Source organism: Mustela erminea, chromosome 8 (assembly GCF_009829155.1).
Source record: "Mustela erminea isolate mMusErm1 chromosome 8, mMusErm1.Pri, whole genome shotgun sequence".
In the NCBI taxonomy this organism is placed as follows: Eukaryota; Metazoa; Chordata; class Mammalia; order Carnivora; family Mustelidae; genus Mustela; species Mustela erminea.
In genome coordinates, this window is record NC_045621.1 from 13,363,251 (window position 1) to 13,389,268 (window position 26,018).

The 26,018-nt window shown below is 40.6% G+C and overlaps 1 protein-coding gene across 1 annotated transcript in view; it reads left to right on the forward strand.

Moving 5' to 3' along the window:
- The window catches only part of CDK15 (cyclin dependent kinase 15), an 81,644-nt gene that overhangs the window by 19,372 nt on the left and 36,254 nt on the right, over positions 1–26,018 (forward strand). Inside the window, exons 6-9 of the mRNA XM_032354117.1 lie at positions 72–134; positions 5,723–5,846; positions 7,869–7,989; positions 22,264–22,357. Of these exons, the coding sequence (XP_032210008.1) occupies positions 72–134; positions 5,723–5,846; positions 7,869–7,989; positions 22,264–22,357 (402 nt within the window). The remainder of the gene's footprint in view (positions 1–71; positions 135–5,722; positions 5,847–7,868; positions 7,990–22,263; positions 22,358–26,018) is intronic.

Here is a 26,018-nt window from a genome sequence, read left to right on the forward strand (position 1 = left end):
GCCACGTCTGTGGTCTGCGTTAGGACACTGTTTAAGCTTGCTAACATCATTCTCTCCAACCTCCCATGTAGCACACAGACCTGGCCCAGTACATGTCTCAGCACCCAGGAGGGCTTCATCCTCACAATGTCAGGGTGAGTACTTCGAGAGGCAGGACTCCTCCCCAGCTTGCCCTCAGTGGAAGAATTTTGAAACAGACTGTCATCATAGAGTAAAATCCCATGATACTAAATAAGATGACTATCACTGATACTCTAGAGAAACGTTTTAGAAAAAAGTTCCCCCTTGGGGCGCCTGGGTGCCTCAGTCAGTTAAGCATCCAACTCTTGATTTCCGCTCAGGTCATGGTCTCACAGTTGTGGTGATGGAGCCCCCTGTCAGGCTCCAGAGTTCCCTGGGGAGTCTGCTTGAGAGAGATTCTCTCTCTCTGCCTCTGCCCCTCCACATCCCACCCCTGGTCACGTGTGCATTCTCGTGAGCTCTTTCTCTCAAAATAAGTAAATAAAATCTTAAAAAGAAAAAAAATGTCTCCCCTTAAGATATAGAGCAATGGCTAGCCATTTTCCAAGCAGCCTAAACTTGTCGGTCATTGCCATCACTGCAAATGTGTCTTCAGAAGTACAGATCAATTAAAAAGAATCTCATTCAAAGGAAGGAAGTGGAACTAAGCCATCATAAAATAAATACATTCTTCATGGCAGACTACTGTGGTCTGTGATAAAGTTTGTGCTGTATTTTACAGCTCCCCATCAGAATCAGCAAAGTTCCCCCATTAGGTTGAAATCAGTTACCTGTTTGCCTGTTCTATCCACTCGTGTTATAAATGGGACCAAGTTCCATTTCCCAGTCACTGGAATAGAAATAATAATAAACTCTTAACTCTCTATAATTCTGTGTCTGCTGTAAATTTTAGAAACCATTTCATTTCATACTTTTCATTCCACAAGATTTTTATTGGCATTAATTGATCCTTGATATAATCTATATGAAATTTCTATATGATGTACTCATTCATTTAATTAATATTTATGTTCTTTTATTCATTTATTCATTCAAGAATGATTGAGTACTTGGTATTATATTAAGTTCCGAGGCTTCACTAATGAATAAGTTGTGTTTCTTATTTTCAATAAGCTTAAAGCCCAGGAAGATATATGGACTTAAACAGGTAGTAAGAAGCAAAGTGACAATGGCTACAGCCATGTTAACTAGAAATAAGGTGGGAACTCAGAGTAAGGGGACCTACTCCAGTCTTGGAAGCAAGGGGAAAAAGAAGGTTTGAGGGTTGAGGAGAGTGAAACATTTAAAAATAGCTAATGGAGATGGGATAGAGCCCTAACTAGGCAAACCAAGAGAGAATGTTCAGTAGTGGGTTGAAAACTCTTGGTGAGAATGGAAACCATTAAATTATCTGCATGATCCTGGGATTTCCTTTTTAATGACAGTGCTGACCAATTCAGAGAGAGGAATCGAAAAAGTAGACAGCTGGATTGATTCAGTGTTGGGATTTTGCCAGACATGTGAAATAAAAAGACAGTTGGGCAAGAGATTTGAGCAGATTGTCAAGAGAGAGGTTAAAGTGATGGTCAGACTTCTGAGCTGAGTCGAACCTGAAGGAAGGAAGTGAGGCTAAGCAGGTTGCTGGTAGCTAGGGAGAGAGCAGAAGAGTCAAGGAACCAGGGGTATTGATCAAGTTGATGGACACTTGGAGAAAGGATAACCGAGAAAGAACATTTTCAGGCTTGAGTGACTCTCATCCCTGGCACTGTGCTAAAGGCTTAGAAGGATAAAGAGACATAGAAAACATGATTTTTACCCCCTCAAGGGCCTTACAACCAAAATCAAGAGATGGAAAATAGGCACCGATCCTCTGACGGGACATTTGTGAATTGTGAATAACACCAAATAAGAAATGAGACCAAAATAGAAATAAGACCTAGTGTAGATAGATGTCTTCACATTTTAAGAGCTTTTATGAAGCCAAATGTTAAAAGATGCATTGCATTTCAAGAGGCTGGGATAGGGGAAGATGTCGGAGGAGGAAGGAATGTTTTCAGCAAAGGTACAGGGCAGAGACGCGGAGGCGCCGAGCAAAGCAGTATGGATGCGTTGAAGGATAAGGATCCCAGAGTTGTGGACCATTAGGGTTGGAGGAACCACAGTGCTTTTCAGGCTTCATGTTCTGACCTGTTTGTGGGTTATGAAATCAATTTGGGGATCAGCAACTAGCATTTTAAAAAATTAAATAGAATAGAGGAGAAGAGAATAGAAAATATTGGAGTACATTACACCTAGTAAGAATAAGCACCATTTTGTGTTTCAGCTCCCGCTGAAGCTGTACTTGTACCTCTGTACGAATACAGGATACATATGTGTTTCTTATTGTAAGTTGCAGCAGGAAAAAAACAAAACAAAACACCCAAAACCTTAAAAACACTGGGCTGGTCTAACTTCCTTATTTTGCAGAATTGGAATCTAAAGGTTAAGAAGACAAGTATTTTGCCTGGGGTTACAGAAATAGCTTTTGCCATTGCTAACCGTGAATCTTGCTTAAGATCCTTTTCCACTAGTGCCCATACTGCATCTCTGGTGCTGTTGGCCTGACATAGAGAATTTATTAGTGAGATCAGGGTACATAGGCCTGGAAAAACTGATGGGGTAGGTGGCTGAGAGCCTTATTTTCTAAGATGTGGACTCTATTTCTTAGATGGTAGGGTTGTTAAAGGGACTTAAAGTTGAGAGAGAATGACATGATCAGAAGGATATTTATGTAACTGGGGTCCAGGAGCTGACTGATGTGGGTCAGTCCAGGGCTTCTCGAACTTCAGTGAGCGACGGATGACCTGGGCATCTGATTCAGGAAGTCAGGGGTGAGGCCTCACGTTCCAGATCTCTAGCATAATCTCCTCGGCTGACCAGAAGAATTACAGATCTAGTAACAGAAATGGAAGAAGTTGATTTGGAGAGGAGGAGGAAGAGTCCTGTTGTAGACAGGGTGAACTTCTAATCGAGGTGGAAATCTAAAGGGAAATGAGCAGTAGACAGTGCCCAGGAGGAAGCTCTATGCTGGAGATGTAGACTTGGGGGAAATTGGCACTTGGAGTTTGTAGTTCAAGACAAGAGAGTAGATCTCCCAAAGAGCAAATACACCAAGATAAAAGAACCGATGATAGAACTCTTTCCTTTAGGGGTTAAAGGAGGAACAGGACAGCAGGAGACAAAAGGAAGCAGCTTTTCAGACTGTAAAGGATCCAGGAAAGTACACTCTCTTGAAAGTCAAGGCAAGAGACAATTTCAGAGAAGGCATGAATGGTCAAGACGGCCACTAGTTGCAGGAATACGGTTGAAAACCATACTTGACTGCAATCAGACTTGACCACTCTGTGGCTTTGTGAGCCACTTTGTGGCTGCTTAAGAGAGGGACTTATCAGGGATATATGGTTTTCCAATCAAAGCAAGTGGGGCTGCAGATGAGTGTCCCCTAGCAGACACAGCAGAGAAAATGCTCACTCTGGCCCAGATAGCACTAGCCCGGTGAAATGATTTTGTTCCCAAGAGCCTCACTGTGTTCAAAACAGGACTCTCATCCCTGGGAGCTGGGAAGCAGCTCTGGAAAGCATCACCCACAACCTGGCTTGACACTGACTGAGAACTAACACCATTAGGTTGGGTTGGGTTGGGTTGTGTTATCAGAGAAGCTTGGGCCAGTGTGAAGGAATGATCCAGGTCGCAAAGGATTGAAGAGGGAGGTTAATCAGGGCAGACTTTAAGTTTTAAGCAGCGCGGCTATAAAATCCCATACATTAATACTGCTGGGCGTTACCGTGTAGGAATGCTGACGGACATCCATGCGGAGCCGGGGAGGAAAGGGGTCGGAGAGCGAGGAGGTGGGAGGCGCGGATGACTCATTAGTGAGAGCAGTCTGCACTCCAACATGAAAGGCATTGCAGGCTGGCCCACGCACAAGCTCTGCCTCTGACTCAGCCAGCTGATGCTCCCCTTCCCTGTCATGTTTTAATTTGCTTTTCTCTGGTTTCTCAGAATGGTGTAGAGAAGTTAGGCAGGTCTGAGTTTGAGTTTTGGCCCTGACTGTTTCTTGACATGTTTTTAAAGTTTCCTTGAGCCCTATTTTTCTTATCTGCAAATCGAGGACCAGCTTATCTCCCTCACGGGGTTATTTGGAGGATCCTAAAAGGTGCTAAGTGTGCAATAAATGTTGTTTTCCCTTCCTCCCTTCTGTCTCTGTCCCTTGATTGTCTCGACTCCCTTCTTCCTTGGTGTTCTCACATTGAAAGGCATTATCTGTGAGCACACAAGGTAGCATCTTCTCTTTCTCCTGCATTTTTCATTGGTTCTTCATATTGTCTGTTTCAGAAATATTTGTACTTATAACTGATAGGAAGGTTTAAGTGTTGGTATAGGAATTTCGTATTTTGGTAGCTTTGTGGTTTGATGAATGGGAAAATGGATAGTGTATGTGTACAAAGCATCAATATGGGAAAGCACTGGGGAAACTCACAGAACCAGTGAGCATTTGAAGTAGGAGTTGAAAGAAAACTTTCACGTCCTTAAATGGCTTGTGAGGCCGGGGTGAGACCTGCATGGAGTCCATGGCCCCCAGGCTCCTGCTCTGGTCAGACCGCACTCCCTTCAGCTTGGCTACAATATCTCCTACTCATTGTTAGGGCAGTACAGGTCCCAGCGTCCCTGAAGTTCCTAATTTCCAGGATGTGTTGGAAAAAGTGGATCTATTTGCACAGCTTTGCATCGGCTACTTTGTCTGCCTCTCCAGGAATACTGGAGCCAGGCTTTTCTCTTCTAAATTGTCAGAACATGTTCTCAGTTGGCAGAGGTCTTTGTAAACACTAATGTTGGTGTTTCAATTCTCCGTTGCCAGTGGCACTGGAAAAGAGCAAAAGACATTGGGATCCTAAGCATTCTTTTTTTTCCTTCAGCTTCCATACTAGGGAAAACCTGGAGATATTTTCGGTTTCTATGCCTTCTTTACCACATGCAACATTTAAAAATTTGGGCCCACATTGTATTTTTCCCTCTTCTTTCTTCTTTCTACTATTTATTCTTTATTATTTTCAGACTTTTTTTTTTTTGGTCTAATTTTGGGGGGTCTCTCTTCCCTCTTAATCAAATGGCTGTATTATAGCTTGTTTTCAACTTTGGACTTCAGACTTTAAAAATAGGTTTAAAAAGATAATAGTTCCTTTATTTCCTACTACCCTCTAAAGATATATTTCCCAGTCTGGTCTCCTTGTGTTATGTTTTTAAAAGGGTTTCATATCAGAGAGCTTGGAAAACTCAAGCAGTTGTAAACCTTAGAATATCATTTCCAGGTCAACTTTGATCTTATATGCCAAGTTCATCGGTGGGGGAAAAAAAAAATTAAATCTTTCACATCTAAATCAATAACTAGTGTTCCAAAGGAAACTTCAAAGTTTCCCTTTAGATTTTAAGGAAGGCTAATTCCTCCAGTATCAAAGAAATTAGATGTCGGGAAAAGGCAGAATCCCTTTTGTTTAGGACGTGGTCTGCTTACTTGACTTTCCTTGTCTCCGCGCCCCCCTCCCCTGAATGTAAAATCTTCATATTTTTTTGTTTCTCAAGAGACACTTTTACTATATTCTTTCAGAGGACTGGTTTTGATTTAGAGGGGAAATCAACACATAGTGGCTCAAATCTGCTTAGATAAGGTGTTCATTCCTTCCAGCTTTTCATGTTTCAACTTTTGCGGGGCCTGGCGTACATCCACCACCAACACGTTCTTCACAGGGACCTGAAACCTCAGAACTTACTCATCAGTCACCTGGGAGAGCTCAAACTGGCTGATTTTGGTAAGTCTCCCCTCGAGTCTCCTTCTGGGCTACGAACAATGATGCTTTTGTGTGCACATGTTTAAAGCATTGATGGGGCCTGGCCCTTGAAAAGTGGAGGCCCATGGCATGTGATGCTTTGGGAGGATGTCAAACTACCCTAGAGGAAGTGTGAGGCAAGAAACAGGGCAAGCTGGGTAGCATCTAGTATTCCATCAAGCTCCAGCCTAACCAGATCCAAAAATTTGGGCTCCTCTAGAGCCCCATGGCCATTTTTTATAGAGAGACGTGTGTAAGCGAACTGTTCCTAGAAAGTTTTCCTACATGTGAGTGGAAAGAAAAATTCTGTCGGAATAGATCCAGGTTATCCCATGATGACAGGATAAAGATGTAAACCCCAGATTATAGGATGGACTCCTGCTGGAATAAAGACCCCAGGCATTTGCTCCTGCACACATATCAATAGAGCTGCCTTTGTAGGATTACCTGAGGTTTTTGTCCCATCAGAGTGGACATGGATTTCCCTGGAGTATCACTGTATCTTTCCATTCTAGCACTTACCACAGTTTATAATTATACACACGTATATTTGTGTGATGATTTTGTCTCTTCCACTGGACTGTAGGCGTTAGGAAGGCAGCTTGAGTCCATCTTGCTTGTCATCATCTCTCTAGTGCCAGATACCACAGTAGGTGCTCAGGAAATATTTGTTGAAAAGTTGGAGCTGAGGAACCACTCTTCTTTGCTTGGCAGATATCAAATGGTTGTGCTATAGCTGCAAGACTTTTTTCTGACGTAGTAGCTTTCATCTGGACAAGTAAGCATGTAACAGATCCTCATTTCTCAATTCCCCACAATAGTGAACTCATCTACTGAGGTCTTTCCCCAGCTCTAGATCCTGTGATTCTGTGAGATGAGTAGCTAACCGACAAAAGTACTAATAGGGGCTGCTGAGTGGCCCAGTCGGTTAAGTGTCCGACTCTTGATTTTGGCTCAGGTCATGATCTCAGGGTCATGAGATCAAGCCCCATGTTGGGCTCCCTGCTGGGCATGGAACCTGCTTAAAATTCTCTTTCTCCCTCTCTCACTGCCCCTCCCCACCTCTTAAAAAAAAGAAGTACTCTGACATTGTAGAAGAAAATTTAAGAGTGATGTGTCCAAGGTCTTACCAAACTAATTTGGAATATAGCAGTCCCCCCTTGCAGTTTACTAAACTGGGGATTTCTGGACTGCAAAAATGGAGGACTATCGTATTACTTGTGAATTGAGTTCTGTTGCTATGACTGAGACACCAAAGTAGAGGTTGTAAACATGTCAGAAGCTTAATTTCTTGGGATGCCTCTGTGGCTCACTCAGTAGGTGTCTGCCTTCGGCTCAGGTCATGATCCCAGGGTCCTTGCTCAGCAGGGTGTCTGCTTCTCCCTCTGCCTGCCGCTACCCTCTGCTTGTGCTCTTTCTCTCTCTCTCTCTCACTCTGACAAATAAAATATTTTTTTTAAATAAAACTTTTTTAAAAAGCAGCTTAACTTTCTCTCATGTAACAGTCTAACCTAAGTAGTCAGAGCTTGTATGGTGGCCCGTAGAGTTTTGATCCATGTCCCTTCTGTCACGAGGCCCCACCATCTTTAGGGTATTCCCCCGATTATGAATTTAAAGATGGCCGCCACCTCCTTCTCATTTAAGCTTGGAGGAGGAGGGAAAGGGAAGAATCCTTAATCCCTCCAAAGGGGGGTGATCCGTAAGCTCACACATCCGTTCTGTTTATAGCATATAGGGAAGGAGTTGGTCACCTCACTATACTTACCTGCCAGGAAGGCTACATCCAGCTGCAATATAGGCCAAAATTTGAGAAATTCACTTGATAAGGAGGTCCACGAGGGTCAAGATATTTGAGTGACTCTATTAAAAGCACCCAGAGTTTTTGTATTATTTTTTAAATGTTGATTATTCTGCCAGTTATTAACTCCTTGGTTGTATACATTGATTCCTGGCTCTCCAGGAAGTCCTACAACAGTGAGTTCTGTGCTTTTCTTCTTTGGTCAGGTCTCGCTCGGGCAAAGTCCATTCCCAGCCAGACATACTCTTCCGAAGTTGTGACCCTCTGGTACCGGCCTCCTGATGCTTTGCTGGGAGCCACTGAATATTCCTCTGAACTGGACATATGGTAAGAGCTAGTGCCAAGAAAATGAAGAAAATGTGAGTCATTTTACCCATGCGGATTCCTTTATCATCTGCATTGCATTTTAAATAATAATGCTAATAATGACAATTACATTTATATGCAGAAACAGAAAGTGTTTTCAAATATATATCTCATTTACCTTTTGCAATCATTTTGTGAGTTTTTATGGTTAAAAAAACTGAGACTTGGGGGGTGCCCGGATGGCTCAGTCATTAAGAGTCTGCCTTCGGCTCAGGTCATGATCCCAGGGTCTTGGGATGGAGTCTCATATCAGGCTCCCTGCTCTGCGGGAACCCTGCTTCTCCTCCCACTCCCCCTGCTTGTGTTCCCTCTCTCACTGTGTCTCTCTGTCAAGTAAATAAATAAAATCTTTAAAAAAAAAAAAAAAAACCTGATACTCAGAGAGATCTGGCCTAAGGCATATTCCAAACCCAATGCTCTTTTTACTCTGCCTCTCTTCCTAGCTCTTCTTTTCAGTCCTTGGTCTTTCCCCCTTGTCCTCAGAGAAACACACACCCAACTCTCTGACCACAGAGATACACAAACATGTCTATACCCTAATGCTCACACAAGCTCAGTTCTGAGCTTGGAGAAAAAGGCACACAGACTACGATTCAATAAACCCGATTTTAGCACCAACTCTATTTATAATTAGTTACTCTAGATTATGTTATCTTGAAAAGCATGTATCTTCTTTGTGTCTGTGTTTCTCCATTTTTTAAAATGAGGGTAATAAACTCTCCATGAGAGGATCCATAGTGTAAGTATAAGAGTCAGATAGATGTTCCCAAGTAGAACCACATCACTGGGGAGGTTCTTGGATTAATGGGGTGCTACAGTGAGTGTGGGATCACTCATCGTCCTGAGCAGCAAATGTTACGCTATCAGATCTTATTTCTGGAAATAACTCAGTTATCTGGGGTACACGGTGAAATGTGTGGTGACTTTACAGTCATAGCCACCCCCTCCAAAGGTAACAAAACATATGGACACCCTCCAGTTCCTTAGGAGGTCTTATATAAACAAAAGTCCTTGTTTTAAAAAAAATTAATAACGGATTTTTAAAAAATTAAATAGTATTCTAAAAGGCTAAATTAAGCTTTTGGATTTGCCAAAGAATTGAGAAAGGTTGCAGAAATATCCCTCCAGTGGATCTGGAGTCATTGATTTCCCAATACCCTGTACCATTTCTAGAAATATCACCAGCTAGTCAAAATCCTCCCGCAACTGTCAGCCCTCACGGCTCTGCACTGTCACTTCAAAGGCCTGTGGCGGGCTCTGTTTTTCTGAGCTTAATGATGACTTCCTAGTCGTGCTTCACAGACAGAGTGAAACTTCTGCTCATCACTTTTTAAACTTTTTTTTATTATGGAGCATTGAAAGCATTCAAAAAATAGACCCTATAGGGGCACCTGGGTGGCTCAGTCGGCTAGGTGTCTGCCTCTTGATCTCAGCTCTGGTCTTGATCTCCCTGTCATGAGTTCCAACCCCGCACTGGGCTCCACACTGGGCATGGAGCCTACTTAAAAATAAAACAAAATACACAAATGAGAAAATATATACCATATATACCATATATATATATATATATATATATACACACATCAGTGATTCTCAACCAAGGCCAATTTTGCTCCCCAGGGACATTTGGCAATGTCTGGAGACATATTTTATTGTCACAGCTAAAAGGGGTGTGTTGCTGGCATCAAGTGGGTAGAGGTCTAGGATGTCCCTATGATGCACAGGACATTCCCCTACAACAAAGATTCATCCGGCACCAGATGTTAACAGTGTCAAGACTGAGGAAGCTGTTGTAGATTAAGAAGCATGATAAGTGAACTTCATGAACCTACTACCAGACTGGCTTTGAACCTGAATTTTTTTTCTTTCTTTCTTTCTTTTTTTTTTTAGGGAATTTTTTTTTTTTTTTGAAGATTTTATTTGAGAGAGAGAGAGAGAATGAGAGAGAGCATGATGGGGAGAAGGTCAGAGGGAGAAGCAGACTCCCCATGGAGCTGGGAGCCCAATGTGGGACTCCATCCTGGAACCAGGATCATGACCTGAGCTGAAGGCAGTCATTTAACCAATTGAGCCACCTAGGCACCCCGAACCTGAATTTTTTCTTTCTTTTTTTTTTTTTTAAGATTTTATTTATTTATTTGACAGACAGAGATCACAAGTAGGCAGAGAGGCAGGCAGACAGAAAGGAGGAAGCAGGCTCCCTGCTGATCAGAGAGCCTGATGTGGGGTTTGATCTCAGGACCTTGAAATCATGACCTGAGCAGAAGGCAGAGGCTCTAACCCACTGAGCCACCCAGGTTCCCCTGAATTTTTTTCTTATCGTCATTCCTTGACCTCTTCTAAAAATCATATTTTTACATTTTTTTCATGTGTTCTAAAAATACTGTATTTGAGTTTTTGTAAAAATGGTATTATATTGTTTTTAGCCTTCTGGGCCTTTCTTTTTTCTACTCAAGATGTTTCTAAGATCATTCATGTTGATGTAGCTATGCTTTATTCCCTGTTGATGGACATTTCAGTTAGTTAGGTTGTTTTTTTATTTTGTTTGCTTTTGTTCTAATGATATACTCGGTACTCATACTTAAGGATTTTTCTAGAGTACCTACTTAGTGGATTTGCAGTGTCACAGGGTATACGAATGTTCAACTGCCTGAAATAGTGCCGAGTTGCTTTCCAAAGTAGTTGTAACAGTTTACACACCAGCCGCGAGTTTCAGCCCCTTATCCATATCTGCAACAACTCTATAATCAAGTGGGTAGAATGGTATCATGTCGTGATCTAAATTCACATTTTCCTAATTACTAATGAGCTTGGACACCTTGTCATGGATTATTTGCCATTTGTGTTTCTCTTCTATGAGGAACGTGTGTCTTTTGCTTATTTTCTTTTGGTCTCTCTGTCTCTGTCTCCCTCCATCCCTCCCTTTCTTTCTTTCTTGATTGATTGATTGATTAATGTATGTTCTTCCATTCTGAACATGAACCTTTTATCAGTTATGTATGTTGCAAGAAGCCTCCCCAGTTCATGGCTTATGCTTTCATATCCTTATGTTGTCTTTTTGAACAGAAGTTCTTAATTTTAATATTATTGACTTTATCAAGTCTTTTCTTTTATGGTTAGTGCTTTTGTTTCTTTCTTTTTTTTTTTTTTTTAAAGATTTTATTTATTTATTTGTCAGAGAGAGAGGAGCGAAAGCAAGCACAGGCAGACAGAGTGGCAAGCAGAGGCAGAGGGAGAAGCAGGCTCCCTGCCAAGCAAGGAGCCCGATGTGGGACTTGATCCCAGGACGCCGGGAACATGACCTGAGCTGAAGGCAGCTGCTTAACCAACTGAGCCACCCAGGCGTCCCAATGTGCTTTTGTTTCTTGTTTAAAAAAGTTCTTCCCTCCTTGAGGTCAGAATGCTATTTTCCAATACGTTCTTTTAAAAGTTGTAAAGTTTTTCCTTTCATTTTAAACTCTTCATATACTGGAAATTGATTTTTGTCTGTGCCAACCAATTGTCTCACCCCAGTTTCTTCGGTGATCTGCCATGCCAAATCTCTCATATATCAAGTTTCCAAAATGCAGAGGTCTGTGTCTGGGTTCTCTACTCTATTCTGTTCTACTGGGGGGTCAGTTTCTCTGTCCCTGCCCCAGTGTCCCACTATATTAATTTCTATAGCTTTATAATGATATTTGATATCTGGTAGGACAAGTGTCCCCACCTATTTCATCTCCTTCCCCCAGGAGGGTCTTGGCTACTTTTTCCCTTTGATTTTTCATATACATTCTATTAGTTTGTTTGTTTGTTTGTTTGTTTTTAAATATTTTATTTTTGTGTAATCTCTGTACCTATCATGGGACTTGAACTCAGAACCCTGAGATCAAGATTTGCATACTCTATCAATTGAGCTAGCTGGGTGTTCCATGATTTTTCATATACATTTTAGATACAGTGTTTCCAGTTTCATGAAAATTCCTAGTGGGATTTTCATTAGAAATTACATTGAAATTATAGAACTCTGAGGATAACCAATATCTTTGTAATATTGTTTTCCCATTTTTTTTAAAGAATTTTATTTATTTATTTGACAGAGAGAGATAACAAGTAGGCAGAGAGGCAGGCAGAGAGAGAGGAAGGGAAGCAGGCCCCTGCTGAGCAGAGAGCCCGATGTGGGACTCGATCCCAGGACCCTGAGATCATGACCTGAGCCGAAGGCAGTGGCTTAACACATTGAGCCACCCAGGCGCCCTGTTTTCCCATTTTAAAACACAGCATATCTCTAATCTGTTTGGTTAGTCCTTAATGTCTTTTAGTAGTTTTATGATTTTCTCTCTAAGCTTTTACATGTCTAGAGCAAAAGTCCCTGTAAGTCTATTTCTGCTGTTTATTGTTTCTTTTGGTTCCACATATAGTATCTTTTTTTTCCATGCGTGTTGTTTTTGACAGTTATATGCTAATTTACCTTGAAATTTCATTTGTGGGATTTTTTTTTTTTTTTTTGAGGCCTTGAATGAGGTGGGCTCCCTCAGGGGAGATTTGCATTTGATTTTGCTATGTGCATTATTTCTTTTTAAGATTTTATTTATTTATTTGACAGATAGAGATCACAAGTAGGCAGAGAGGCAGGCAGAGAGACAAGGAAGCAGGCTTCGGGCTAAGCAGAGAGCCCAATGTGGGGCTTGATCCCAGGACCCTGGGATCATGACCGGAGCCGAAGGCAGAGGCTAAACCACTGAGCCACCCAGGCACCCCTATGTGCATTATTTCTAAAGAAATTGATTCTTGTATTTTATATAAGTGTTGGTCTGCCTCTCAGATCTTGATTTCCTGATACCATTCCCCGCTAAAAAGAACTCAGATATTTTAGAAAATTGGCCAATTCTAAGGCTGGGGCAGGGGAAAGTATAAGGAGAGTCAAGAACACCTTGGTGGGCCAGAACATTTTTTTTTATAAAGTAGTCCAAAAATGATGGGAATATATCAAAAGGACAGGGGAAGCAACTTGAAGAAATGTCCAAATGTCAAAGAAGTACAATTTGAGTGCAATTTGATTTAAAATCAAAGCAAATAATGTGAGTAATGGGTTATAACCTACTGAATAAAATAGGAATGCATGAGCCCATATTAAGGTTAGCTAGCTAACTGGATAAGAAAGGAAACAACTCCTTCCTGTAGCACTCCAGTTAATAACAGAAGAAATGATGGACTTAGAAAACCACTCTTTTGCAGTATAGGAGTCATTGGCTCAAGTAAGAATTAACAATGCCAAACTAGAAAGTTTGAAGAGGAATAAAAAATTTATATAGTCTCGAAATAATTGCCAAGAAATTATTACAATTTCAACTGTATACAATTACAAAGGGAAAAAATAGTAACTTTATAGTAGAGAAACTTGGCAGATACCACATTTACCAAGTAATTAGAGTTAATTATCAATAATGGGACTGACTGACACTGGGTGCCTCCTAATATGGGGCACTGAGAAGGGTACAATATCACTTATGTGGTTTTCCTGCCCCCCCCCCAAAAAAAATCTCAAATATCAGGTAAATTAACTCTGTTTGAGTGACATTTTGCAACATAACTGGCCTGTCCTCTTTTTTTTTTTTTTTAAGATTTTATTTATTTATTTGACAGATAAAGATCACAAGTAGGCAGAGAGGCAGGCAGAGCTGGGGGCAGGGGAGCAGGATCCCTGCTGAGCAGGAAGCCCGAAGCGGGGTTCGATCACAGGACTCTCAGATCATGACCTGAGCCGAAGCCAGAGGCTTTAACCACTGAGCCACCCAGGTGCCCCTGCCCTGTCCTCATTTAAAGGGTTGTAGGGGATGTAAAATTTCCCTCTGTCCTCTTAGAGTCTATGGACGAGCCTGCAAACTGACAACAGATTAATGGGGGAAAAGCATATAAATTTTATTTGATGTTCAGTTTTATGTGACATGAGGGAAAGGGCTTTGTAGAGAAGAGAAAACTCCCAAAGAAGCAGCTAGGCTTGGAGGCTTTTGTACCATTCTGAAAAAGGATGATAAATTTTTAGGGAAGTGATAAGACAAAAGAAAGAGGTTTCTGGACTCTTCAGTGGCAGTAAGTTGTGGGCTGGACATCCTCACAAGGGGAATTTATGCCCTACTTTCAGGCATAGGGGGGAGGCAGAAAGCTCATCATATGTTTGCTCTTTTTCAATTGCCTTCAGCTCAAAATAGTCTTTATACCAGAGGGGCATATTTTGATACCCTACTGGGTCCAAGTTTTAAAAGGCAAAGAAAGACTGAGGAATTATTCCCGAAGAAAGAAACTAAAGAGATATGCCAACAAATGCAATGCAGGGTCCTAAATTGGATCCTGGGGGAAGTGGAACTAAAGAACAGTACTGGGAAAAAAGGTAAAATTTAAATATGGACTGTGGATCAGAGAGTAGTAATTGATCAATGTTAAATTTCCCGACTTTGATAATTGTGGTGGTGTTATGTAGAAGAATGCTTTTGTTCTTAGAAAATACAAAGTATGTAGGGGTAAAGAATTATGATCTGCAACTTACTTACTGCTTCAGGAAAAAGGATAAAATGAAAGAGGCATAATGTTGGAAATTGGTGAATCAGTTTGAAGAGAGTTCTTTCTACTGTGCTTGCAACTTTTCTTTAAGTTTGAAATTATTTACATATTAAACATCATCACCAAAATTGAGAAAAATCTGGTGTTTTGCCAAAGATAGTATAAGAAGCACTGACCTAGTATGTGATTGGTGTTTGCAAATATTTCACACACGTTTGAGAAGAATCCAGATTTTTGAGTTGTTGGGTACAGGTTTTTACATATATTGAAAAATTCAAGGATAACTGTGTTATCCAAATCTTCTTTTTTTTTTTTTTAAAGATTTTTATGTATTTTTTTTTTTTGACAGACACAGATCACAGGTAGGCAGAGAGGCAGGCAGAGAGAGAGGAAGGGAAGCAGGCTCCCTGTTGAGCAGAGAGCCCGATGTGGGGCTCGATCCCAGGACCCTGGGATCATGACCTGAGCCAAAGGCAGAGGCTTAACCCACTGAGCCACCCAGGTGCCCCCTATCCAAATCTTTTTTACATCATTTTTGTCTGTTTAACTTACCAAACAAAGGCGTGTTCCAATTGATTACTACATTGTTGATTTGTCATATTTTTATTCATTTTTGCTTTATATACTTAAAGCTATTTTCATTAAGTGTCAGTAAATTTAAAACTGTTTAAAAATTTTAAACTTTAAAACCTCATGCTTTAAATCTTATTTTTGGAATAATTTTCCTTTCTTTTGAAGCTATTCTTTTAGAATATTCTTCAGTGTAGGTCTGTCGGTGGCAAACTCTGTTTTTGTGTCTTAGACTCTCATTGCTGAAAGGTAGACTTGCTGGGGATGTAATTCAAGATTGATGCTTATTTTTTTCTCAGAACTTAGAAGATCTCATCCCCCTGCTTTGTCTTCTGTTGCTGCTGTTGTAAAATTTGCTTTGATCCTTATTGTCTTACTTTTGCAGGTGATCTCTCATTTTAGCTACATGTTTTAAAGAGGTTTTTTTGTTTGTTTGTTTTTTGGGGGGGTTTTTGGCCTTTATTATTATAGAGTTTTCACTTAAGGTATCTGGTGTGGGTTTCTTTTCAATTACCCTGCTTGGTATATACTGTGCTTCTTCTGGTTATGAATCATGTCTTTAGTTGGTCATTTCCTCTTTGAATATTGCCTCTATTCCCGTCTCTCTTTCTGGAGCTCCAGTGAAAGACTGTCAGACCGTGTTTTCCTATTACCCACAGCTCTTATCCTTTCTTTCATATTTCCTGTCTTCTTAACTTTCTGTGCTGCATTCTGGGTAATTTCTTCAGCTCGCCTACCAGTTCTTCAAGTCTTCCTTAAGCTACATATCACTTACATGTACAAAATGTTCTTTCATTGGTAAGTGTTTCATGAATTTAACCATGAATAATGATAACACAAAATATAAATCCAATTGTAAGTTAAAATTATTGTTATTACCCTTACTCATTCTATTATTATTATTACTGATTTCCCAGTAAAACTCAAAAAGTAATATAAAAATAGAGTAATAGACACCTTTCATTGAGTTTACTGTTATTCGTTCGCTCTCTACATAATTGTTAAGTATCAGAGTGTGTACACTGCAATTCCTCTTCCCCCATTTTTTTTTTTTTCTTTTCAGAGTGGTAAAAGGGCAAGTGAGTAGGGAGAAGATTTCCAATTGACAAAGGAAGAAAAAGGGGGAAATCCTATTGTGCTAAGCCACAAAACCCCATAGGGTACAAGCTGAGTGTTTTTTATCTATCTATCTATCTATTAGGGCAATGCAGAGGGAGAGGGAGAAGAGAATTTTGAGTAGACTCCAAGCCCAGATCTCATGACTCTGAGATCATGACCTGAGCTGAAATCAAGAGTCAGACACAACCAACTGAGCCACCCTGGCGCCCCAGGCTGAGTGCATATTAGGAGGCAGTTGACCATAGGGGAACATTAGAGCCTTTGTCTAAAAGAAACTAATGATGTCGTACAGTGCCAGAGCTTCTCATGACAGTGAGCCCAGGGGACACCAGCATCAGTGGGAGCCCAGAACGAACAGTTAGGTTCTGGAAAACACACAAGTAGGACATACTGGTTATTCCTAGCACTTAAAACCAACCTCTCTCTTCCTGCATCATCATTTCTTCTTTCTTTCTGCCACCTTTTCAAACCTTAAAAGATTCCATCAGTAACTTCAGGGAGAAAACTCAATGTTTTAGGATAACCACACCATTTTGTTATTGTTTTTACTTTTTTGTATTGTGTTAAAATACGCATAACATAAAATTTATCATTTTAGCCTTTTTTAAAAAATTTTATTTATTTATTTATTTATTTATTTATTTATTTATTTATTTATTTTAGAGAGAGAGTATGAGTGAGGAAAGGGGGAAAGGGAGACAGTCCTCAAGCAGACTCCCCACTGAGCTCAAAGCCCACCAAAGGGTTCCATCCCATGAGCCTGAAATCATGACTTGAGCCAAAAATCAAGAGTCAGATGCTTAATTAACTGAGCCACACACACACACACACACTTTACCCATTTTATTTATTTTTTAAGATTTTATTTATTTATTTGTCAAAGAGAAAGAAAGAGCAAACACAGGCAGACAAAGTGGCAGGCAGAGGCAGAGGGAGAAGCAGGCTCCCCGCTGAACAAGGAGCCCAATGTGGGACTCGATCCCAGGATGCGGGGATCATGACCTGAGCCAAAGATAGCCACTCAACCCACTGAGCCACCCAGGCATCTCACTTTAACCATTTTAAAATGTACAATCCAATGGCATTAAGTACATTCACATTGTAGGGTAACCATCACTATTATCCATCTCCAAAACTTTTCATCATCCCAAGCTAAAACTCTATACCCATTAAACAAAAACTGCCTCTTACTCTCTTCCCCCAGCCCCTGAGATCCATTATTCCATTTGCTGTCTCCATGAATCTAAGTCTTTTTAGGCACTTCATATACGTACAATCATACAATATTTTTCTTCTGCATCTGGTTTATTTCACTTAGCATAATGTTGTCAAGGTTTATCCACGTTGGGGCAAACTGGATTTTAAAGAAGGATTTATTTTGGCACACAACGTGCACTATTCAAAACTGACTTCAGGCAGCTGCTGGTTTTAGGACTATGAAAAGTTGTTCCTGCCTGAGAGATTACAAATTTCCTGCTGCAAACTTCCAAATATAAAGAGTGGCCCAGGGAAAAGCAAATGGAAATGTCATGTCACTGTCATATGTTATGTTGTTCTGAATTAATTTCAAAAACCCAACTCCTGAGATGGCTGATTTCCCCAGAGACTGCCTAAGGAATTTGAAGAATCTTCTCCTCTCTTACAGAAGAATTTGTTCATGCTCAGAATAGAGAAAAGGTTAGGAAGAAAGCCAGAAAAAGCAGAAAACATATAAGCTGTTTCTTCAAACTTGACTGGAGAGCCACATATAAGCTGTTTCTTCTAACTTGACTGGAGAGCCACAGTTGGAGCAATAATGACCAGCGCATCTCTCCTTTCTGGAAGGATTAGCTGGTTGGCACCATAGGGTCTTTTTACCCTGCAAAGGAAGCTCCCCTTCATTTACATGGATGCCCCCCAGGATATTGCCAAAGAGCAGAAGTCCTCCGAGCACTTAAAGATAGGAAGGGTAAGAAGGAGAGGTAAGAAGAGCCACAGGATGAAGATGTAAGCACAAAACAGAGGAGTAAAAGGGAATAGGAGCCGGTTTCCTAACTGGACCCAAATATTCAGAATATTTTAAATGTTTGCTTAAAGCTAGGCTGGGGGTGGACAAAATAGACTATAGCCACTCGACTAGTTTACAAACCAAATTAAAAAATACAATAGCTCTGAAGAACAAATGAAAAAAATAAGAAGATGAGTTGTATAGTTTTTAAAGAACAATGCTTACACCTGGAAAGCATCTTTTGTTCTTCAAACTCAGAGTGCATGGGTTTACTTTCTTACCGATGCATTGATATTTATGGTACTTATGGATATTCCAGGTACTGAAATACGATTGATTTAGGAATTTTGTTTGTCTTGCAAGTGTCCAAGTAAGCACATGGGCACCCATGCATGCGTGTGCACTCACACACAGATACACAGAAACACACTTTCTCTCTATATATGTATATAAATATGAAAAATATAAACAAGCAGCCTTAGACTCTATATTTTTTAGCTGTGAAAGGTTCATGTGTTTTTTTAGAGATTTTATTTATTTGACAGAGAGAGATCACAAGTAGGCAGAGAGAGAGAGAGGAAGAAGCAGGCTCCCCACCGAGCATAGAGCCCGATGTGGGACTCAATCCCAGGACACTGAGATCATGACCCAAGCTGAAGGCAGAGGCTTAACCTACTGAGCCACCCAGGCGCCCATCAGAGAAAGGTTTTAATCTACCCTTAGGTGAAACTTAAAAATAAAGACTCAAGAGAATGCCACTAAAGCACCAACCACACAAATGCAAACAAAGAATTTCAACCAAATGTTAGCCTATTATTCTGTACCACAAACACCTTGTACTCCTTGCATAATGGCCTGAATGTCCAGATTTCTTCACTATTTTACCTAATTTTGTACACGGTCCTTAGCGGAGTAAAAGACAAAGGACGCTAAGAAGTTGCTAACAAAAGGACTTCCTTCTTGGTCTCCTACAGCAACTAGGATGAAAAAGTTACAAGTTTTTCCCAAGTGATAAAAACAGTTTGAAGAGAGGGAAAAAGTAGACTGCAGGTTTAAACCTGGCCATGACCTTGGTTTTGAACCTTGTTTACAAATACCATCAGGCCTCCTAGTGATTTGTGAGCCCCTGGCATTTCTGGTAGGCGTTAGGGTACTGGATGGAGGGTTGGCTCCAGTCTTAGAAAACCAGCACATTTCCATTTTGATTTCATAGCAGTTAATATACAATTGCATGTATGTTTCACACACAGGCACCTTTTTTTCATTTCAAAATGAAATGGTTTGATACCTTTCAAGCACAGACAGAGAGAGCATCAGGGGCAGTGGGTGGCTGCCATTCAGGGGCATTCACCAAGTCGGTTTCCTAGTTGGCTTATCTCATAATTGACCATGGCTAACAATCAGGATGGTTTTTAACCATTTGAGAATTTTCTATTACTTTTATTCTTCTTCATATTATTGTTTAACTCACACGTTTTATATCTGTTGCTTTAAAGACAAGGGGAAGAAATGGATTTTAAAATACAAGCTAATGAGGAGCTTTAATTCTAAAGATACCATTTAATTCTAAAGATACCCTCAAGATACCATTTGCCAGGTTCTTAAGTCATATTTGTCTGATCAGAATTCTTGTAGCACATATCAAGATGTCTCTAATACATGAAAAGTAATTTAAAAGTAAATATGGTGGCCACTGTTTCCAAACTGACTTTTAAAAAATTGCCAATAATGTCTTACCTTTTATTTACATTTGTGCAAAATTCTAAAAATAAGCCAGAGGGTTATTTTATTTTATTTTATTTTTAAGATTTTATTTATTTATTTGACAGACAGAGATCACAAGTAGGCAAAGGCAGGCAGAGAGAGAGGGAGGAGGAAGCAGGCTCCCCGCTGAGCAGAGAGCCCGATGCGGGGCTCGATCCCAGGACCCTGGGATCATGACCTAAGCCGAAGGCAGAGGCTTTAACCCACTGAGCACCCAGGCGCCCCCAGAGGGTTATTTTAAATGCAAACCAAATATGAGATCATGAAAACAGTTTTTTATCTTTTTTTTTTGATGGGAAAAGATAAAATGATATTTCAATGTTCATTTTTTTCTCTTTTTTTAAAGATTTTATTTATTTGAGAGAGGGCAAGAGAGCACTCACTCATCATGAGTTGTGGGGAGAGGCAGAGGAAGAGGGAAAAATAGGCCCCCTGCTGAGCAGGAAGCCCAAAGTGGGGCTCAATCCCAGGACCCTGGGATCATGACCTGAGTCAAAAGCAGGCATTTAACCGACTGAGCCACCCAGGTGCCCCACAATTTTCTTTTTAATATGAATTCTATCCTCAAACCAGACACAAGTAAAAATTACTCTTAAACTTGTTTACCAAGAAATCTGCTTTCTCCTCCACAAGCAATTTAAAGTGAATTATAGGGGTGCCTGGGTGGCTCAGTCGTTAAGCGATCCCAGGGTACTGGGATCGAACCCCTTGTCTGGCTCCCCGCTCTGTGGAAAGCCTGCTTCTCCCTCTCCCACTCTCCCTGCTTGTGTTTCCTCTCTCGCTGTCTCTGTCTCTGTCAAATAAATAAATAAAATCTTTTAAAAAATAATAAACTGAATTATATAGCCCGTGTCTGCAACCCGAAGGAAAAAAATGAAAAGTTATCATCTGCAATAAATGCATATGAATAATATTAAAGACCAGATTTAAAATGAACTTGATAATAAATTTTTAATACCATGATCATCTCTAATAAAATGTTTTACTTAACTATCCTTCTTTATCACGCCCCATAAGAAAATGTCAGGATGATTAAGGGAATTTGCAAAATTATGCATTATAAGTGCGAAGCATTTGGAGTCAAAGGATAGGACCACAAGGATAATCACTGTAATCCATCACCTGGACCATTTTTATCTCTCAAAAGACTTATATGAATAAAAATGTGTATTATTAGCAAAATAAGTCTTACCCCTCACTGTCCCTCAGGAATTACCCTCCAGTTTGACTACACAGGAAATAGATTTTCTATTTCACCCTATTTCATCTATTTTGAGAGGCACACTCTTGGCTAAATCAGGATGTACCTTATAATCAGTAGAGTCTTACCAAGGCCGCCAGCCAGGCTGCAGCTGGGACCACAGCTACCATGGCCACGTGTGAACATCAAATGCCAGCATCAAAAGTTGCAGAATGGGCGCCAGTGACTTGGAAGAAAGTCTTGCAGAAAGGAGAACTTTCTATCGTTTTTTTACTTCTTTTTTAACTAGGAACCAAACGATTGTGGAGAGGGAGTGCACGAGGCATGTTTAGTAACATTCTTTAAGCAGGAATCAAAAGTAGGTTAGCTCTGTGTAATGGAAGGTCAGCCTAGGAGCCCAGCACGGAGGACTCTTAGTTTTCTTATGGATTATTTTAAGAAATGCTTCATCATCAAACTCCTGATATAGAGGATGATCCCATGGATAAACATAGACATCAAAGAGTCTGAGTCAAATGCTGAATGTGAAAAACTTATAGGAGAACCCAAACCAATTTATTTCACTTAAATGTTTCATTTGTGGCATGTGCAAGTATGATGTGTGATAAAATCATCTGTCTAATTAAATTCATAATAGCCCTTTCACTAGCTGTAAAAGGAACATTCTGATTGTGTCATGGTTTCACTTGCAGTTTTCCCTCTTAGTCCTCACTTACACTACCAGAGCCTCTTATAACGAGAACATCTTAGATTGCATGCAAGACAGCATTCAATTTGGAGACTCAGTACTTCTAATAAAAAGGATAATGAACTTGAATGAGCTGAACCGTTTGCTGTCTTTACTGGGTTCCTAAGTGCTGGCTCCATATCATTTTAACTAAGAGCTGCTGGCTGTTCTTACTTTTCTTTTTCTTTCTTTTCCCCCTAAGACTTTTAATAGCATGTGGCCCCTTTTAACTCCCCCCAAATATTTGCTGGGTGGAGAAATACTAGTAGTTCAGTTTCACATGTATGGTTTCCTTGAACTTGCCTGGCTGACTCTTGTTTCCTTTGCTAGGGGTGCGGGCTGCATCTTTATTGAAATGTTCCAGGGTGAACCTTTGTTTCCTGGGGTTTCCAGCATCCTCGAACAGCTGGAGAAGATCTGGGAGGTAAGAAAAGAATTTTCTCTGATGAAGAAGATAAATACCTACAATTCAAACTTTGAGCCAACTTTGCTTTAGAGACCATGAACTAAGTCCATCTGCTTTGAGATTTTATACCGTGTATTAAGGCTATGGAAACTGAGGGATTTGCCGCAGGTGTAGACACCTTGGCAATGGAGGCGCAGTCAGGAAACCGCGGGTGTCTTACAGCAGCCCCTGAATGCACCTGCTCCCTGTTGCGATTTTCTCAGCCTCCCAGGGCAATTGCTGCCGCTGCTGCTCAAGCACATCTCTGCCTCTCCACCCTCAGCTCTGACTCTATCGGGTATTTGGCCTTGGGTCCTTGTCAACTGAAGACGAGACACGAAATTTCCGCAGAACTCTGATAAAGGCTTAACCATGTTAGTGTGAGAGAAGTATTAATCATGCTCTTCCAAAAGCACGTTCCTAAGGTGTGAAGGTGCTTCTCTGTGTGGTTCCATTTCTTGACTCACTATCCCTACCTCATTTGGAGATTTTATTTATTTGACACAGAGAGAGAGAGAGAGAGAACAAACAGGAGGGGCAGCAGCAGGCAGAGGGAGAAGCAGGCTCTCTGCTGAGCTGGGAGCCTGATGCGGGACTCGATCTTGGGACCTTGGGATCATGACCTGAGCCGAAGGCAGAGGCTTTAACCCACTGAGCCACCCAGGCGCCCCTATCCCTACCTCTCTCGTACATGATGTACTTCATTCTTCCTCTCTTGTAGTTTATATGCCCCATACTACAGTCATCTGTATATTTTTCCTTTTTTATTTTTTTTTCACTGTAGTAAAATATACATAAAATTTGCCTTCTAACCAATTTTAAGACTATGATTCATTAAGTACCTTTACCTTGTTCTGCAACCATCACCACCGGCCAGTTCCAAAACATTTTCATGACCTAAAGCAGAAGTTCTATACCCACAAAACACTGACTCCCCATCTTCCTTCCCTCCAGACCCTAGATAAGCTCACGTCCATTTTCTGTCTCTGTGAATTTGCCTAGCCCGGGTATCTCATATTAGTGGAATCCTATAGGATTTGTCTTCTGTGTCTGGCTTATTTCACTTATATTTTAAAGATTCATCCATGCTGTAGTGAATGTCAAAGTGTTTTAAACGAACCGTTGTTATCCTGGATCCTGCTCCCTTTCAAGTCCGCTTGCTTCCAGCGGGCATCTGGAGTGTTCTCTCTAAGAGCTTCTGATAAGGGGTTTCTTCTTGGGAGATATGGCCAGAGTGGGGTTTTTGTGCATAGGTGAGGAAATTCGGCTTCTCTGGAACTGCTTTGTGAGGCAGAGGGGCACCTTGGTGGCTCAGTCATTAAGCATCTGCCTTCAGCTCAAGTCATGATCCCAGGGTCCTGGGATCGAGCCGTGTGTCGGGCTTCCCGCTCTGTGGAAAGCCTGCTTCTCCCTCTCCCATTCACCCTGCTTGTATTCCCTCTCTTGCTGTGTCTCTCTCTCTGTCAAATAAATAAATAAAATCTTAAAAAAAATTTTTTTTTTTGAGATGGAGACACAGTTTTCTTAACACAACCATAGTTCCAAGTTCTAAGGACAAAGTGAGAGCCGGTCACATTCAACAGTGTGTTATCTTTTACACCACTACAGTTCGAGCACGGTAGAAACTTCAGCATTACAGACAAATCCTGAATTACTGTTTCATTAAACATGGACTACACAGATGAAAATAGGAAAGCTATTTTGGGTTCCATGATATTGGATGTAGGAATCGCCTTTTGGAGAGCAGTGGGTCCATTCTACTCTCCCAACCTTCAACCATAGCCATTCTTTACGCGCCTCCTGAGACCTCACTCTTAGAAATGAAGACGTAATGACAAACCCTGAATCTTTATTTTACCATCTTTCTAAAATGCCTCTGTGTGTGTGTGTGTGTGTGTGTGTGTGTGTTTTCATCTGAATAACTCTCACCTCTTCCTGATCAAGTTTTTAGAAATCTGATCCTTGTAATAAGTGTTTTTAGCAAATAATCCCATATGCGTTTCTAAAACCAGAATAAAATAAACTATGCAGACTTTAAATTCATTAATCAAAACGCCTTCGGTTTCCATTCCAACAAAGGCGGAAAAGAGCCCTGTGCAGCCCACTATATTTCAAACATAGCACTCACTCACTGCCTTTTAAAAGCCTTCAGGGAGGGAGTAGATCAACAATTTCTGGTTTTCAGTTTCCCAGACAGTGAAGTGGGGATTTGGTAATTTTCTCAAGTGAAAACGAATTCAATAGCTTTCAAATAGAAACTGAGCATCAAATTTCCAAATAAAGGATATTGGATTTTTATTTAAATGTGGAAAATCTCCAGCTGAAAGTTTTCAGTATAATATTTTAAAATGTTTGGTACCCATTTTGTTGGCTTTTATTAAACACAATACAAAGTAACCACTAACTCTAGGAACTATCACGTTAGAGAAAATATGGATGTGGTGGCTACTTATTTCCTTTGTTGCTTTTTCTTCATTACCTTTGCTTTCTTTTCATTGTGCTTCGCCAACCCCCAGGAGACATATGGGTGCATGTGAATCACTTGTTTCCCTGTGCATCTGTGCAAATACAGAAGATAGTGGGTTCAAAAAGAAGAATCAGCTTCCCATCCTCTGGCCCTCTCCCACAAAAGAAGAATTAATCCAGTTGGTTTTTCCAAATGGATTCCAGGATTCTTAGTGTTGCCTCAGGCTCAGCGTGGTTGATAGGAAAAGCCTATAATCCTCTCAGTAGGTTTTCAGTTTGTTTAGGGAATGGATCAAAGAAAGATTTTCCTGGGTGGCATGATTTTTTTATTGTATGAGAGAAAAATAACACTTCAGTGTCTTTTGTTTGAGGACGATCTTAGTAGGCACCACCAAATGTACTTCTCAATCAGAGTCCTAGTCAGTAAGCTGGTAGACATTAAGATTCCGGATTCGTCATTGATTATTATTAGTCATGGTTGGGCAATCTACTTCCTGCCATAACAATTGGGCTGGCATCTATACCCAGCATTTTACAATTGAATTTATTAGATTTTTTTCTATGAGAGATGCTTCTAGAAAGAGTTATGTTGAGATAGGCTTCTAAGAAGAGTTACTTTGTATAATGGTGTAGTGAAAGCTACCAGTATTTCCCTAATATTTCACAGCAACAATGTTATTCTAGCTCCCAGAGATAACTGACATTGGGCTTTTATGGTTATAGGAAAAGAACGGTGAAATGATGCCTACAAAACAACTCATGGAAAAAGCACCCTTTCACATCTGAAGTGTTTTGACTTTGTACTCCTAAAGACTTTTATTTCATACTAATTGCAAACTGGAGCTTCCATTTGGTAATCCAGAGCATAAGTAAGCTCTTTTCCAAGTGATGTTGTTATTTTTACAGTCCACCAGTTAAAAGCCAAATACCATATTCCAAGCTTCCAGGTCACCAAGAGAACAAGATGAGATGAATTTGGTAGGAAGGATTAGGGTTAGGTTTGGGTCATTTTCAGCTAACATTCCACTGTGTAAGGGTCCGTAATCTAAATCCTTTTTAATTTGAGCACATTGGGGAATAGCTGAATGTTCATGCTGAGGCATAATTCAGGCTACATTCGTGTGTGCGTGTGTGTGTGTGTGTGTGTGTGTGTGTGTTTATTTCATCTAGTGTA